The sequence below is a fragment of the Microtus oregoni genome, unplaced genomic scaffold (assembly GCF_018167655.1).
Source record: "Microtus oregoni isolate MIOR12 unplaced genomic scaffold, Mior012 000050F_ref0000143, whole genome shotgun sequence".
NCBI lineage: Eukaryota > Metazoa > Chordata > Mammalia > Rodentia > Cricetidae > Microtus > Microtus oregoni.
Genome location: NW_024543256.1, coordinates 12,639,823 through 12,658,877, shown reverse-complemented (window position 1 = coordinate 12,658,877; position 19,055 = coordinate 12,639,823). Strand labels below are relative to the sequence as shown.

General features: G+C 37.2%; 1 protein-coding gene across 1 annotated transcript in view; it reads right to left on the bottom strand.

Moving 5' to 3' along the window:
* Positions 1 to 19,055, bottom strand: part of LOC121437110 (X-linked interleukin-1 receptor accessory protein-like 2) — a 573,807-nt gene that overhangs the window by 10,918 nt on the left and 543,834 nt on the right. The window contains exon 6 of the mRNA XM_041636947.1: positions 16,384 to 16,513. Within this exon, the coding sequence (XP_041492881.1) occupies positions 16,384 to 16,513 (130 nt within the window). The remainder of the gene's footprint in view (positions 1 to 16,383; positions 16,514 to 19,055) is intronic.

Genomic DNA, 19,055 nt, shown 5'->3' with positions numbered 1-19,055 from the left:
AACATAACTGTGATAGGCATAAGTAGTTCCAACATATTACTGTAGAATAGGTGGTTATAGACAATAGAAAGGGATATTTCAAAAATTAGAAAAAAATGGATGTTGAAAGTTTTCATTATTAAGAAACGATAAATATTTAAGGTGATAGGTTTATTAAAATTGATTTACATGTTATACAATTTATACCTGTATTCAATCATTATGCCTTATGCCATGAATATGCATAAAATTTATTACTTAAGTTAAAAATATTTGGGAAATACATAAGATACATGCACATAACTGTGCCTTTTTCTATCTGTGGATTTTTGGTGTCTGACAGGGGTTACGGAAGCAATGGAACATGTAAACTGGGTGAGGGCTTCTACTTTCAAGTTTCTTCCAGTAGCAGCAGGGCTTTTAGTAATTTACTTGTCAGTTTACTACCCGTGAGGCCACAATCCATCTGCATCGTTGTAGGTACATTTCACAGACTCCATTGCTGCCACTAATGAGATCATGCCCAGAGAGTAAAGAATAGGATCAATAGAATGGCTTAGCAGGTAAAGTCACTTGCCACAAAAGCCTGATGATTTGGGCTCAATCCCTTTAATTCATATAAAAATCCTGATGCAGTTTCCAGTTAGAGGGGAAGCAGAGACAGAAAACTTACTTAGAAGCTTGCAGGCTCACTGGCCTCGCGTATGCAGCATGATAGAAATGAAAGAGAAACTACATAGACAAGGTGGAAGGAGACAACCCCTGAAAATTGTCCTCTGACCTACACATTCAGGCCATGTCACAGTCCAGTATATAAATGATTGCATGATGGTGTGACTGACTAGGAGCTGCAGCTTAATGGTACTGCCCAGCATATCAAAAGGGTGTCATATCATTTATCATCGGTCTGGTCAAGGTTGGAAGCAGTTTCTACTAAAAGTGTGTCTATTTTGTGTTAGTTTGAAATCATAGTCTGAAGAATTGTAAACTTGGGACTCTGCATCTAATAGTAAGCAGTGAAATGAGAGTAGGAACTCTACGATTCTGTAGATGTCCTTTTTCTGCTCACCTGAAGATCAAAACCGAGAAAAAGCACTCCGAAAGGGAATGGCAACATGACATGACATGTAGATAAAGAACATGGATGCAATGAAATATTGGTTAATTGAATTGGATGGGCCTGGGGATTCTGGCTAACTGAATTTTCTGTTCACCTGCAATTTAAATAGAAAAGTGTGTTGGTTTCTTAATCGAGGTAAATAGTACTATGATGTCTAAATCCAATTTCCATTGGCTGTAAATACCCCCTTCAACCAAATTGACTCCTCCTTTGATGTCTTAGTTCATGCAGAGTGTCTGGGTTATTATTCTGAATTAATAGCAATCATTGCCCTGAGATGATGGCTGAGAATATGAAAGACAGGAGGCATATTTAAAAAAAATACTTTCAATTGAATAAATCTCTCTTTTGATGTTATGTGTTTCCTTCTATTTTTCTATTAAATCTTTGTTAGTCCAAGACCAGCATCAAGTCTGTAGTCTGAGCAGATCAGATTTATTGACTCAATACATTGAGGAGAGGGAGTCAAGCAGCTGCCAACTGATCGTCGATTTACCAAAAAAAAAAAAAAAGTGTAACATTAAGATTTTAAGATTCTGAGGGGATCATAAAGAAGAATTGGTGATTTCTGGGATGTTTTCTGGAGTGGTATCAGAGAAAGGGGAATTAACTTTGGCTTGGATTTTGTCACGAGGTGAGGGTGGCTTAACTTCTGGGTATCCTTGACACTAAATGCCGATAGCAAAGCAGAGCTGGGCATCATTGGTAGAAAAGCAGTTATCACTTGGGGGAGGATGGGTCCTTCTAACATTTTACAACTGCTCCGTGTTTTCTGTTAACTTTGCAGCTAGCTTTATCTGTCTGTCGTCCCACCCTGATTAATGGCAGGACTGCTTATCCTCACTCCATACTGACTTTCACTCTTTCGATTCCGGGGAACTTTTGTCTCTCTGCAGCCTAAATGTTTAATGCAACAAAATATTTTGGCCAATTAAAGATTCTTGAAAGATATGCTTTTATTAATTCAATCTACCGTAACTGTACTGGTAAACTGCTGAAGAGAAGTTATTCCTTAATCTCTAAACCTCTGTTTCTTTAGTTGCCAAATAAAGATAATACTCTTTATCTTAGCTGACTAGGATGAGACTGACTGCAATGCAATATTCTGAGTATTATAACAATGCAAAATAGCAGTATTACTATTATTATTATTTATATTATATGTTCTTGCCCAACAAATCATACAATTCAAGACAGTATAGTTGAGGCTCGGGCATCTAAGTACACTCAGGAAATAAGGAGAAATAACTAAAGTGTCTTAGATAGACTTTAACTATCTTATGCATGTATTCAGGTTAAAGCTCGGTGGATACCAGTCCTCACAAAAGAATACTTCAGAGAAATGGCAGTTCTAAGATTAATGGCAATTAAGACTGACCTGGGCTAAAGCCATGCTGCCTACCAAGGTTTTATTTTATCTTGAAACCTTTGTGTGATTTGTCAAAATTTGCTTACTCATATGTGTTATATTTGAAATTCATTGAAATCACATGAAAATTGCTTCATGATCTTCCTTCTGGGCTGAAAGTGAGTGAAATGGGAAATTACTTTGGAAGCCTCCCTATGGGAAGATGGAGAATATGTGGTGTGCTTAAAGGCACTGAAAAAGTGTGCGTGAAGTTACCAGAACAGAGAATATTGTTTTGCTCTGGGACTCTCAGTTAGTTCCTCTACACAGGCATGAATGACATAAAGATATTTAGGTAAATGGTAGATACATGTATGACCATGTACCTCTAAGGTGACAACTAATTGCAACATAACCATCGTAATCTGTGCATGTTTGTAGTATGATATCCACACAGTATGGTATGTGATTGCCTTGCAGTATACTTATCAGAATATATTTAATTCTTTAAGTGACACATAATTACCTTATGGGGAAAACTACATGTGCTGCATATTGTTTTATTAGAAAGGTATACTGTTTTTTGTATGTGGGGAGATGCACGCCCCAGAGCATTTTGAAGATCTGAGGACAACTTGTGGAAATCTGTATTCTCCTTCTATCATGGGAGCCCATGTCATCAGGTTTGACAGAAAGTACCTTAAAGTGTTAAATGAGCCATGTCACTGGTCCAGAGGGATAGACCGTTAGTAGGTTATTTGGTAGCTCTTAAATAGAGTCACTTTAAGAATAAAATATTTTGTTATATCTATTTCCTTTTTTGTAGCAGTACTCCATTCATTCATAGAGAATATTACAACTTAAAGGTATACTGAAGACCAAAAAGAGTTGAAAGCAAAAGGAAGAAATTGCTACTCAAAACAAAGCTTATATTGAGTTTCTAGCCTTTCAGAAATAGAGTGGAAATGAACTTATTTCCATTTTAAGACGTTTTTCATATAAACGAGAAGATAGATTGAACATGTCTTTGGAAGGCTGTAGCAGCAGGCCCTTGTTCGTCCTGGCCACTCAGACCTGAAATAATCACACAGAAACTGTATTATTTAAAACACTGCCTATGAGCTCTAGCTTATTATTGGATAATTCTTACATATTAATTTAACCTATCTTCATTAATCTGTGTATTCTTATGTAGCAGTGGCTTACTGGCTAAAGTTCTGGCATCCATCTCTGGCCCAGGCTACATGACTTCTCTCTACTCAGCCTCCTTTCTCCCAGCAGAGGGCAACAATTATAAAAGATTCTGTAAACTGTTTTGCAGTATTGCCCAAGGAGAAATCATTTGTCATTGATGGAGTGATTTGTAGCGTGTGATTTATAATAAAAAAAAAATATTCGCCATTGGAACAAAGCAATTGCTGTGGAATTTATCCAGGTTCTTTAACCAATCAGATGCAATTTACATCCCTGCAGGCGCAGGCACTCTTTAAAACTAATATTTTTTGTTTAATAAGATTGATTCAATGTTATCTGGCAATTTAGTAGTAACGTGGAATATATATCTTGGTAGAAAATAGAGGGAGGGGGAGAGGAGTGGGGGGAGAGGGAGAGGAGTGGGGGGACGGGGAGGGGAGTGGGGGGGAGGAGTGGGAGGCTGGGAGGAGGCGGAAATTGTTTTTTTCTCAATAAAACAAAAAGAAAGTTTAAAAAAAAGAAAGAAAAAAAAATATATATATAAATTTAATTCTCATGAGTCTTGGATGTTAAGTAAAGAAATTGATGTGCACATGCACAGCTGAAGTAGCCTTTCATGATTCTCCCCCTCAAAGGCTAGTCCTTTCTGTGAACTCTCTATTTGCACTTTGTAATACAGTTCCCATCCAGCTTTAGCAGGGTCACAGCAATTACAAACCCCTCCCAGTAACAGCCCCAGTCAGTTCTTCTTCAAATGATCATTTGAGTTATCTGAAAAGACACAGTGAAGCTTGCAGAAAGATTTCTTGGAATCACTTTATATCATAGAAAATGTAATGAAAAATACAAGGCACACATGAACCTCTCACCACTTCTACAAATTACGCCTTACATAGCCAGTAGAAGAGTTTGGGTGTAATTGCTTGGGGCAGGCTGGCAAGTGTGAATAGATAATTCCCTACGAGCTCTAATTTTCTTGGGGATCAATGTTTTCTCAGCAGTTTCCGAGACATGAAAGAGTTACACCCATCTTTTTTTAAAGGGAAATGATTGGGAATACGGCAATAAGTGCAAATCAAGACGTGTTAAGGACATCAGAAGTCAAAGTGATTCAAAACAAACTGATAATTCTGAAACCTTGGCCAGGTTTTACACTCAAATTCTGAGCAAACCGCTGGTAAACTGCTGTCTTCAGAGGTTGTAATCTCTGAAGATTGAGGAACATTATATCATTGATCACCCCCTGCTAGTAAATATCAACATTTGCTCTAGGTAGCTTATTGTATTTTATTTATTTGTTTCTAAAAAAAATGTTTTGAATTGAAGCAGAATTATATTACTTTCATCCCCTCTTTCCTCCCTTAAGTCCCTTCCAGCCTGCCATCCCCCTTGTTGAACCTAAAGCCTTTCATTCCTTTGAGGAAGTAGCATGAGGTTCCAAGCTGCAACAAATACTCATAGGATGAAGCGGCACCCAGAGACCGAGAGTCTAGACAGAAGGGTTGCTTCTCAACTATCCAAGGACTGCTTACTTAATTTTGTTTTCAGTTTTAGCTACTTAACAATGGACTTTAAAACTTTTCATAAGTACTAATTATAATATTAATAAGGTCTCATAGGACAACTCTATACATGTATATATAGCACATGCTGACCAAATCCAGCAACCTCCCCTTTCCCCTTGCCTTTTCCCTTCCCAATCTCTAATAATCATCATTCCACTTTCAGGCAGTGCACTGTTAACATGCACATACAACACAAAAACTATGACTAGATTAAAACACAAGTCCACTAGAATGCCCTCTCCATAATATGAATACTTGTCTCTCTTTTAATAAAATTCATATATTGCAAATGAACAGCAAATATATTAGTGTTAACAGTTGAACACTTGGAAATTGCTTTAGCCATAAAAGCCTTGCTCTAATGAAAGAAATTAGGGCTTTTATCAGAGAAACTCAAGAGAGCTATTGTTCCCCTTCTGCTATGTGAAGACACATGCAAAAGCACCAAATCTGATGACTCCTTTCCTAGCCTTCATGATGGTGAGAAATATTTCTGTTGCTTATAAAGTATACAGTTTAAAATAATTGATAATAAAAACCTGAAGAAAGAAAGACAGTATGAAGGAAAACATGTATTCACAGTCAGTCTTGTTTACAGAAAAGCCTTTGAAAAAAATCCTAGAATTAAAAACTCAGCATTTTACATTTACAGCGACACCCTTTAGAGATAAATTTGTAGGCCATGGAAGAATTCAGATCTTGGTTCTAGTAATTATATCATTAGCATTTTTTACTGAACTGTGTTATTTGTGCCAATCTGCTATTCTTTGTGAAATATCTTGTATGCTTCTTTCAAGGACATTGGCTTTGGAGGCTAGAAGACAGGGTCTAGTAATTAATTCCTATTTTAGCATAAATGGCCATAGCCTGAAGGAATGCTGGAACACACACAAGCTCCCAAATAAATCACAGATCACACAATTAATATTACAAAATGGCTGACCATGTGTTTATCTTGGCCAGGAACCCCTGCCTCTTCGTTTTTATTTCTCTAAAGGTGTCTCTATTTAGCTAGTGGGTTTTGTAAAAGTTTCAAAACAAATACTCTGCAACTTTCCACCAGTGCAAGTAAGTCATGTATTCTTCCTTTAAAAAAAAATCTGTTAGTGAGGGGTTGGGGGAAAGTAGAGGAAGAAAATATAACAAAATCAAATAAACAATAGCATTTTGCAAGTCCCTAAAGGCTGATTCATTTAGCACCTAATATAGTGACTCTGGCTCTGAACTCACTTCATGTTTGTGTATTTTGTCTTCTGTCAGCTCTAGAGAACAGCAGCAGAAATGCTTGCTTCTCTTTAAAATGTTGTAACTACACTGAAATGTAATTAGGCATCTGCCTTAAATGCTAATCCTGGAGAAAGAAAAAAATGGTAAAAGCTAAGGGAAGCTAAATTTAAGGATGAATCTTAGTTAACAAGTATGCAGTGATTTTTAGTTCATGTTATAATAAATATAACATAGAAACAGAAGATATTAATAAATAATAGGAGAAATTTGGTGAAAATAAATGGGAATTTTCTTTAACACATTTACAAATTTTCTGTTCAAAAGTTTTGAGAAATATTAAGCTTGTCTGCCAAAAAAAAATGAAAGAGTCCAAAGTGTTTCAGCACATAGACAGGACAGACATCTGAGGAAAGAAGAATGCCAATACTGTATTTCCCCCATAAATATATACAATATTTTTCTTTTTTAGCATCTTACATTAAGTTGAGTTCTTTTTTTTTGTTTTTTGTTTTTCAAGACAGGGTTTCTCTGTGTACCCCTAGTTGTCTTGGAATTCCCTCTGTAGACCAGGTTGGCCTCAAACTCAGAAATCCCCCAGCCTCTGCTTCCCAAGTACTGGGATTAAAGGCATGTACCACCACCACCACTCCTAGTGGTTATCTTGATGTTCTTGTGGGACTCCCAGCAGTATCAGTTAGGGCTGTCTCTGACTCTTTTGCCTGTTCTTGGGACCTTTTTCTTCCTATTGGGTTCCTTCACCAAGCCTTGATATGAGGGTTTATGCCTAGTCTTATTGCAGCTTCTTATGCCTTTTCTGTTAATATCCCTGAGAGACCTGCTCTTTTCTGAATGGAAATGGAGGAATAGTGGATCTGGAGAAGAGGTGAGGAGTGGGGGGGGGCAGTTGGAATAAGTGGAGGTAGGAGAAACTGTGGTAGCCAGTGATGTATTGAAAACAAAAATAAATAATTAAAATATGTACAATACTAAAACTAATAGTAAGGACAACACCAAAGGACATGCCAAAAAGGATGGGGGAAAGCCAACAAAGCCTCAACCCTACACAAAGAATTATAGGCAACTGAGGAAAGCTGGGAGGGCGAAAGATGGTCTTCCCAAGGATGAAGCACACCAAATGGTTGTCTAGTGCCAAATGGTCAGCCTTGACAACATACATACAAGTAATATTATAAGGGATAATCAGGCTGTATTTTAGAAGATATATACATATAAACATTCAATAACAATTAATCAAAAAGAGAATATGAATTTGAAGGAGAATGGGGATGTTTATATGGGAGGGTTTGGAGTAAAAAAAGAGGAGGGAAAAATGTCGATTATAATCTTCCCTCCAACAAAAGATGAAAGCAAGGTATGGAGGTGTACACCTATAATCTCAGCATTCTGGAGGCAGAGGGAAGCAAATCTCTGTGAGTTCAAGGCCAAACTGGCCTACATAGAGTTCCAGGACTACATAGAGAGACCCTGCATTTGTTTGTTTTTGAGTTCATTTTCTTAAAGGTGGCTCCCTAGTCATTAGGAAAATAGATTTGGAAGTTAGATTTACATCTCAGAAGGCAGGGAAATTATTCATAATTGTGATATTTCTAGAGTACTTGAATAAAGATGGAGTTTGTGGGCCTGTCCAGCTGTTGTAGGGAGGAGGGCCCACTTGTTTGTTCTGGCTGCCTAGCTTGCTTAGCCCCAAAATAACCACACAGAAATTGTATTAATTAAATTACTGCTTGGCCCATTAGCTCTAGCCTCTTACTGGCTAACTCTTACATCTTGATTTTACCCATTTCTATTCATCTGTATATCACTACGTGGCAGTGGCTTACTGGGAAAGATTCAGCATGTCTGACTCTGGCGGCTCTCTCTCTCTCTCTCTGCTTTCCTCCTCCCAGAATTTAGTTCTGTCTTCCCCGCCTACCCAAGTTCTGCCCTATCAACTAGGCCAAGACAGTTTGCTTTATTTATTAACCAATAAAAGTAACACATAGACAGAAGGACCTCCTACACCATCCACCTATGACCAGGCTTTGACTAGAACACAAAAATCAATGTTCATAGCAGCATTTAACTTTCTCACACAGATATTTTAAAGGATACTGTGACCATTGGAAAAATACAGACAAAAACTGGCAGGAACCATGACAGATTCTGATGCAAATATTGAAATGTGTTTGTCATTTGTTGAAACTGCTAGCAACTGGGAGAATATTTATTCTTTTCAGTATATTTCATTTGTCTATTGTGTATCACTTCTCATTGTGACTTAAAACTAGGAAACCCAAAGTAAAAGTGAAATTAAATTAAATTCAAAGTAATGTATATTTTAGTACACATACAATCAATACTCGAGATCTGTACCACACGTTTTTTGCACATTTTCTGTTTTATTTATTTTGTGTTTAAAGTCATTTTTGAAATGCAATTCATATGGTTGAGTCTCTCCATATATATCTATGTGTCCTTAATGAAATAGTTCCATCATGGTGTGTAGAGTCATCATGGCCATAAAAATAGCCCTGGATCCTAACCTTTGCATCAAAGCTAAATTATTCTGCAAGCTAGTAATACATTCCTAGCCGTTATGTCTCTGCTCTTTGATACAATGAATGTGTTAAATCAAATGATTTCATTAACAAATAATACTATTCTGAAAAACATTAAATGAGTATGATGCATGAGGACAGACAATTAAAAATAAATTTGCCATTAGTTGCACTAAATTATATAATATTAAAAAATAAGTGAAAAGCTAAATGTACACTTTATATGACTTGCCTACTCCATATCTAGATATTTTGCCAAGGAAAAGGGAACTATATCTCCATAAAGACATACATATATGAATGTTCATATCATCTTTACTGGTTCTAAATTAGATATAACCCAAATGCAATCAACAGAAGAATGAATAGTCAAATTTGTATATACTCTCTCCACATACCATACTCATTCATATTAAGAGAATGAGCTATCCATACACATAACACATGGCTAATTCTCAGAATGACTTCTCAAGTGAAATAATCCAAACATAAAGCATATCTACAATATTATTTTGTTTATATAAAACTACAATATTTAGACTGATTTATAGTGACAAGAAAATTAGTGATATAGGAAATAAGAGGTCCTAACTCCTTTATGGCACCTGTTTTGCAAGCATATGCGTACATCAATTAGCTTATGTGGATTTTAAACCTTCACTTGTGAGTTGTTTATTGCCTGTCAATTACAGCCCAATAAAACTGTTTACTTTCAAAATCAGTCACATCCAAGAATGGGGAGATAATTACTTTGGGTTCATATAATTACTATTCTTGTTTAAAAAAAACTGAGCTCTAAGCCTTTGGGTAGTAGAAATTCAATTAGGAACTAAGTAGATACAAATATATTTAACAGGTGTCCTTTTTGAGGGATAATTGCATTCTCAGAAAAAAAATTAAAAGTGGTACATTTTAAAGCAGGTATGTTGATAATTTTAAGCATGAGTATTCTAAAGTGGTTTAAAATAAATTTAACTATATATTAGTTACAAATAAATGATTAAAAAATTTCCTAATAAAATGGCACTAACTAGTAAACTTCAAGTTTACAAGGATTTTAAATTTGAGGCTTATTTTTTGCTGAATATCTTTGCTATGCCAGGTAACCAATGAATTCAAAATTTAAAGCATCTGAGATTATATGGGTGCCACAAATTACGCTTGATTGGTTTTACAAAAAAAAGAAGTGGACACAGAGTTTGGTGGGTAGTGAAAGGTCATGGATCTTGGGGTTACTGGGGAAGGGACTGGATATGGTCAAAACACACTGTATAAAAATTCTCAAAGAACTGATTAAAAACTAAAAAAATGCACAGTGAAAACAGCTTTATCAAAAAACCTGGCATGGTAGTTAATGACTGTAATTATCAGCCCTAGGGAGGTTAAGGAATTCAATGCTAGCCTCAGCTTGAGAATACCATACCTCAAAATACTCCTGAAAATGGCTTTTATTTGAGAAAAAAAAATCACATACTATACAATTTCCTTTTGTCAAAAAGAAGCCATAGTCTATGAAGTCCAGGATTTTCTTTTAGAGTTTTGAAACTGTTCTTGTAATATATAATGGTAGTAATTGTATAATATTATGAAGGTACAAAAACCCCCCACTGAACCGTATACTTGAAAAATGTGCATTTATGTTAATTTTGATTTGACTACATTTGCAAAAATGTTGCATCTATTCACTGTGACTATGAGCACCTATAATACCATCCATCCAAACAGCCTTGGGTAGGCAGGAATCATGCTTACAATTCTGTAGATATCTTGTTCCAAAAATTTCTTATAAATGAAATTATACAATATGTATTCTTTTGCTACCAGTATATTTTTACAAATGTTTTCCAGTTTGTTTATGTTGTTATTAGATGCCGGTACTTCAAAACATCTTATAAAAATAATATTCCACTCTGTAGATATACCACATTTCATTTATCTATTCCTTACTTGATAGACATTTATATTTTTCCATTTTTCACTCAACATAATGTTTCTATCAACATTCATATGCATATTCCTTTGTGGATATATGCTTTGATTTGTGTTGGGTATATACCTAGCAGGTATAGTGCTGTATTACCTAATAACACTATGATTAAGCATTTGAGGATTTTTCTGAGTTTTGTTCAAAGTTGTTACACGACTTTACATTTGTATCATTGGGGTGTGAGATTCCTAATTTCTCCACATCTTCACCAACATAATCTATGGCTCAGATTTTTTCTATTTTTTATTTAAGGCATCCTAAGGAGTATGAAGTGGATGCATATGATTTTGATTTTTTTGATAACTGCTGACATCAAATATACTTTCCTAAAATATTTTTCCCAGAAATATACCTCTATTGTCAATTTTAATATGTGATTTTGGAGATTATGAATCCTCACAATTACGAATCTATAGGTTAGAATTATTGAGTAAACACATGAAGACTGATTGTCACAGGAGTAATTATAAATAATACTAATTATGGTTAAGTATTTTACAGTGTGAGCAAAGTATGGGGCACATATGCCTACAGTTCTATCTATTTTGGGTTGCTGGAGTGGGAGGATCCATTGAGCACAGAAAGTCTAAGACTAGCCTGACTAACATAACAAGACTTTGTCTCAGAAAAAATATAGGAAATTACATATTACAAGTTCTATGAAAATCATGCTTATTTCTACTGCATGATGCTTGGTGGGAATGAAAGGAAAGTGTGCTCTCACCTATCAATAGCCACTATATATCAGACTGAAAGAATGTTCATCTTTCTATTGCACAAATGAGGAGATATTTCAACTCAATCTGATGTGTGATGCTTATACACTGTGTGAATATGTATTGCTGTGACTGGTGTAATAAAAAGCTGAACAGCCAATAGTTAGTCAGGAGAGATAGGCAAGGTTTCCATGGAGAGAAAGGAAGAGGAGGAGGGATCTAGGTACACGGGAGATGCCAAGAGACATGGGGGACGAAATAGGGGGCACAAAATGGAAGAGAGGGAATACCATGTCATAGAACATAGATGAATATAAATGGGTAAATTTAGGTTATAAGAGCTAGTTAGGAACAAGCCTAAGCTATAGGGGGAACTTTCATAGTTGATAATAAGTCTCTGTATAATTATTTGGTGATGTGGGATTCCCCTCTGTATGCTGTGAATGTGTTTTATTGTCATTGGTTGATAAAGAGTCTGCTTTGGGCCTATGGCAGTGCAGAATAGAGCACAGCAGGAATTCCAAGCAGAGATAGAGGAGAAAAGAACACTGAGTCAGGGAGATGCCATGTAGTCATTGAAAGCCACAGATGCTGGATGGAGCCTTATCGGTAAACCATATTCATCTTTTTGGGTCTGGGTTATATCACTCAGTAAAGTGTTTTCTATTTCCAGCCATTTGCAAGCAAAATTCAAGATGTCATTTATTTTTTTTTAACCGCTGAGTAGAACTCTAATGTGTATATTGCCACACTTTCTTTATCCATTCTTCCATTGAAGGGCACCAAGGGGATGTTCCCAGCTAGGTCCTTGGGCAGCAGAGGAGAGGGTGCCTGAACTGGCCTTCTCCCATATCCACACTGATGAATATCTTGCATATCACCATAGAACCTTCATCTGGCGATGGATGGAGATAGAGGCAGAGACCCACATTGGAGCACTGGGCTGAGCTCCCAAGGTCCAGATGAAGAGCAGACGGATGGAGTAGATGAGCAAGGAAGTTAGGACCGTGAGGGGTGTGTCCACCCACTGAGACAGTGTGACTGATCTAGTGGGAGCTCACCAAGACCAGCTGGACTGGGGCAAAACAAGCATGTGATCAAACTGGACTCTCTTGGCTGACAATGGGGGCTAACTGAGAAGGCAATGGTAATGGCACTGGGTTTTGATTTTACTGCATGTACTGGCTTTTTGGGATCCTAGTCTGTTTGGATGCAAACCTTCCTAGGCCTAGATGAAGGAGGAGGGCTTTGGACTTCCCACAGGACAGGGTACCCTGACTTCTCTTAGGACTGGAGAGGGAGGGGGAAGAGAGAGTGGGGGGAATGGAAGGGAAATGGGAGGAGGTGAAAATTTTTAATAAATGAAAAAATAACATATAAAAAATAAAATGTCTGCATTATTGCTTAGTAATATGATCAAATAAAAAATTTAACCAACAGAAACAAAACAAAACAAAAAAACAGCAAATATAAATAAATAAGAGGACGTTTTGACTCAGCATTGGCAGCAAAGGCTGCTCAGCTTCTTTAGGGGTGGGCTTTTTGGTTCATGCTAATTGCATGAACAGCTCTGGCTCTTTCAGGAGGCCAAGCATGTAAATGGGGGTCTGTAAAAAGTGTGTTGCAAAATGCTTAATGGTGACATAGACCCACTCAACCCTGTAGCTGGAGTGGAGTGGTGTGCTTGGCTCTCAGAGGCAGTGAACATGCCTCCACCATGTTGGACTGGGCAGAGCCAATAGGCAGTACCATGTAGTTGGTCCTATCCATGCCTGCTTAGCATTTTAAAAAAAGCATTCCTGGCCTGGCGATGGTGGCGCACGCCTTTAATCCCAGCACTCGGGAGGCAGAGGCAGGCGGATCTCTGTGAGTTCGAGACCAGCCTGGTCTAGAGAGCTAGTTCCAGGACAGGCTCCAAAGCCACAGAGAAACCCTGTCTCAAAAAACCAAAAAAATAAAAAAATAAAAATAAAAAAGCATTCCTGGTCAGAAACAAATTATAGATAAGCATACAATAAAGACAGATTCAGATGAAAAAGACCTCTAAACGAGTTACAGTGTTGAATAAATGTATGTAGGCTTGGGAGAGAGAAGAAAATGAGTACAAATAATTATAATATAAAAGAGTACATACAGTCATAGATAAAGGAGTAAAGATAATAAAACACATACCTAACTTGTAAAAAAAATATAATAGAGTAAGAAAAATAAGCCATGTAAAGATGGAATATACACAGAGAGTGTGGGATATATATATATATATATATGTATTTTCTTTGAATTTTATGACTGTGAATAAGCTAAATACAGAGAAACATTTCATTGTACAGGCTGATAAGCTAAACCAACATATATTTGGGCAGGAAACTTTCCTTACCTTGACTACTGACTGTATGCTGTCAAAACCGGACAAGCAGGACACAAAAGAAAACAACTTCTAAACTTTCCCAATACAAGATAGTACAATCCTTCAAAATCCTGATTCACAGAAAAGTCTGTCAAATATTCTATGTCTGTAAACCAAATATGGATGTCTCAGCCTTGCAGAGGAATTTTGAGTGACTGTCCAGGCAGTCAGCTGTTTCTGTCTTTTCTGTACTTTTGGAAGTACACTTCCTGTTCGTTCAGGTAATATTATATCCTTCTTGGATTTTTGATGGGGTTGAAGACTAAATAGTTATAGTTTTATAGCTTTCCTTGTTTCTAAATTCAGAAAATAAACTTACATAAGAGATGTAAAGTTTTTAAGGTTGAGAAACATAAAAGTTAAATTGTTTATCTAATCAGATATTTTTACATCTACACAGATATTTTTAAGATGGTAATACAAGTTATAATATAAAGTTAGATACAAAACTTTGAATTCACTTAGATAGGATAGACAATACAGTACTTTCTCCAAATTTGCCAAGTACATATGAACTAAACTTTGTGAATATAATTCTTACTTGATAATTGTTCTCATTGTATATAGTTTTACCTTGTTCAAGTTAAAACCTTTCCTTTTTATTTAGACAAAAAGAAGGAAACGTGGGATATTTTTACAGTGTGGGTAGATGTATTGCTGTTATTAGTATAATAAAAATCTGAACAGCCACTAGCTAGGCAAGAGTTATAGTTGAAATTTCCAGGGAAAGAAAGGACAATGAGGAGGAATCTAGGTGCACAGGAGATGCCAGGAGACATGGAGACAATACAGGGGCTGCAAGATGAAAGAGAGATAATGCCATGTGATAGAACATAGAGTCATATAAATGGGTCAATTTAAGTTATAAGAACTAGTTAGGAACAAATCTCAGCTATCGCCAGCCAGTCTCTGTTATTATTTGGGAGCTGGTTGGCTGGACAGAAGAAGATTTGTCATACCAATACCTAACTGTAGTCTGAACATTTGTCTTTATACTCAAAGATAAGTATATTCTTCACCCTGCACCAAAGAAAGTTCTCTTTGCAACATACAAAGATGATTTCAGGCAACTACAACCAATCAAAATTGTGGATTTGTGAAGTCCAGTTCCAATGGCTACATCTACAAAACAACCCACACACCTGAGGTTAAGGGAACATTGGAAGAGATGGAAAGATTGCTAAGAGACAAAAAGAAAGATTGTGGTGTGACACTGTATCTTCCATGGATGTCAGGGATGTACCCACCTATGAAGTTTTACTAACATGGCTTCACAAACATGAGATAAACAAGGATAATAACAACATATATCCTGAAGTGGGTGGAGAAAGTGCCCAGCCCTATACAAAAGTACAAGCAACTAAGATATGCTGAGAGTGGGAGAAATAACCTACCCCAGGGAAAAGTACACCAACTAGTTATCCAGTACCATATAGTCAACTCTGAAAAATTACATACAAGTAACATTATGCAGAATGAGCAAGTTGTATTTATGTACTCAGGAATATATATCTATTTAAATATATAGACAGATTTTATAACAGCAGTTATTGAAAAAGAGAGGCCACGAATTTAGAAGAGAGCATTGAGGGTTCAGAGGGAGGAAAGGGATGAGGAAATGATGCAATTATATTTTAATCTCAAAAATAAAGAATAAAAACACAAAGCCAAATGAGTTGAACTGATAGCTACACACTAAGATGGGACAACAATAAGAGGACAGCGAAAAACGTTGAAAGAGGTGCTAAATTGAAGCATCACTTTCTTTCAGAAAGCAGTGGATGCTGAGACAAAAAAAAAGAAACACTAACAGGAACCAACAGTTATTGTGGAAGAGCATCAGATTTCTACCACTAACACAGATTCACACTTATGACATAGGAAGATGTTCGATTCCCAAGGAAAGAGCAGAGATTTGTCCATCAAACTTAGATGCCACCTGCAAAGTTTAAAGCCCAGATCTTACCAGTGTAGAAACAGTAGCCTAAACTTGGAAAAGATCATGGAATTTGCCTCGAAAGCTTGAAGGGGATCATTAAATTTTGAGGAAATCTTCCAAAAATCTCAGAAATGACTATTAGACATGAGAAGAAAAGCCTTTGTTTTTGCAAATGTACATTTTTAAGGAGGACATCACTCTTAATCTTTCCAAAATATCAGGTCTTAGAGAATAGACTGGCTTGAAATTGCAATGAAAACTTTTTAGTTAGAATTCCTCCTAGCATGATTCACGGACTAATTGTAAAGACAACAAAGAAAAATAAACAATTGGAATCCTATACCTTATTTCACCTTCTCTAATGTGACCTGCCAGCTCTTCAATAAACTTCTCGCCTTTCATCCAATAGATCATTGGTCCAGACTCTCCACTGAATCCAAAGAATGCTTTGCATGGGATATTCAGAGGTTTACCTGAGAAAGAGAAAAAAACAACAAATGAGCAAATCTCTTCCTGTTCTTATTGTGAGACAAGGATGGACAGTTCACATACAAAAGAAAACTCACAGGTGGCCTATTTTCCAACAATTCTTGCGTGTGAGAAAAAATGTTATTATGAGAGCTTCAGGAAAATTATTAAATTCAAGCTATTATAAAAATTGAAAAGTAAATAAATTATTACTTTATAGCATTTTAATTATATTGTACCTCTCCCAAGAACTGACATAAAAGAATCAAATGGAATAATCCCTAATTATTTTTTCTTTTTTGAGAGTACTAAGTATTTCTAATGAGAATTTGCCTTTAAAATTAAAATTATTTAAGAGCATATGTTAATTCTTTATAAGTGAGAAGGTATATCAATAATAGAGTGTCCACTATTTAGATTGTATAGACTTTAATTTGTTTCTTCCTATTATGATCTATTTTGAGAAAAATAATACAGAATCCTAGTTAAATTTTGGTGTTGACTTGAGAGGATTAAGGGATACCACCATAGCTGATCATCATTATTTCTGGTCACATATATAAGATTTTTTTAGAAGAGGTTGGCATCAGAGGTGATGGGTTGATTTGAGATTGTACACACTGTTGAGTGCCCAGGTGGAATTAAAAAGCGAGAGTGTGGCTATACACCTCCTTGTTTTTTTCTCTCTTCTCCCCACCTCTCTAGTATAAGTAAAGGTGTGTACTTGTGTCTAGGTATGGAGACCAGAGATCAATGCCAGGTGTCTTCTATAATATTTTTGCAGCATTGTCTCTTAGTAAATCTGGTGTCTTCTTTCAGTTGGCAACCTGTTTGTTACTATTGCAGTTGGGCCAGGCTGCCATGTCCAGGTTTTTGTGTAGGTAAAGGGGATCTGAACTTGGTCCTCTTGCTTATGTAGTAAGCAATTTATTTACTCAGCGATCTCCCTGGTCCTGGGACGGTTAATCTTGATTATCAACTTGATGAGACTAATAAATTTCTCAGGGATTAGTTAAGAATACCTCTGTTTATGTTCCCAGTGACATTTCTAAGGAAAACTGGATTACAAAAGGGCTTTCATCTTTTTGGGTCTGGGTTACCTCACTCAGGATAGTTGCCCTATCCTATAGCCATACTGATGAATATCTTGCATATCACCATAGAACCTTCATCTGGCGATGGATGGAGATAGAGACAGAGACCAACATTGGAGCACCGGACTGAGCTCCCAAGGTCCCAATGAGAAGCAGAAGGAGGGAGAACATGAGCAAGGAAGTCAGGACCATGAGGGGTGCACCCACCCACTGAGACAGTGGGGCTGATCTATTTGGAGCTCACCAAGGCCAGCTGGACTGGGACTGAAAAAGCATGGGATAACCGGACTCTCTGAACATGGCGAACAATGAGGGCTGATGAGAAGCCAAGGGCAATGGCACTGGGTTTTGATCCTACTGCATGTACTGGCTTTGTGGGAGCCTAGCCTGTTTGGATGCTCACCTTGCTGGACCTAGATGGAGTGGGGAGGACCTTGGACTTTTCACAGGGCAGGGAAGCCTGACTGCTATTTGGACTGGAGACGGAGGGGGACAGGAGTGGGGGAACGGGGAGAGGAGTAGGGGGTGGGGGAGGAAATGGGAGGGGAGGAGGCGGCAGAAATTTTTTTCAATAATAATAAAAAAAGAATAGAAAGAAAGAAAAGGGCTTTCAAACAACCACTGAAACCCTGGAGGGGTATGTTATGTGATTGCAAACGTGGAGTTTGCTGGAAGGTGGGTGGGTGGTTTAGCCTATTGGAATAAGTAGGTTTCTGGTGATAGGTCTTTGAGCTATTCCCGTCCTCCTTTGTGCGTGACTTGCTATTCATTTCCTATGTCAAGAAATAAAGAAGTGCTTCTTTCATTACAGCCCTGCTCTCACCATGTTTTCTGCCCAAGTTTTTCAGGGGACAAAGCTACCAGGAACTGGACTTTATGAATGCATAAGCCTAAAAGCATCTTTCCCCCTTAAAAGTTATACGCAAAGGACAATGGCACGGGGGTTTGATCCTACGTAATGTGATGGCTTTGTGGGAGCCCAGCCAGTTTGGATGTTCACCTTCCTAGATATGGACGGAGGTGGGAGGTCCTAGGTCTTACCACAGGGCAGAAAACCCTGACTGCTCTTTGGACTGGAGAGGGAGGGGGAAAGGAGTGGGGGGAGGGGGAGAAGGGTGGGAGGAGGGGGCGTAGGGGGGGAGGAGGGGGAGGGAAATGGGAGGCTGGGAGGAGGTGGAAACTTGTTTTTTTTCTCCTTTTCTCAATAAAAAAAAGAAAGAAAAAAAAAGTTATATTACCCATTACTTTGATCACAGTGACAGAGCAGTCACTAATGGAAAACAGTCATTACTAGAAAACTTACCCTTTTTGTCCTAGACCCTACTCTTCTTTTCCTGGTTTTGGATACTAGGACTAGAGTTCTCTTGCCCTTGAACTCAAAGATAGCCACTAACAGTAATTTAAGATCTCTTGTGTCTTCAACTTCTTCATTGAGAGCTACACCAGAAGTTTC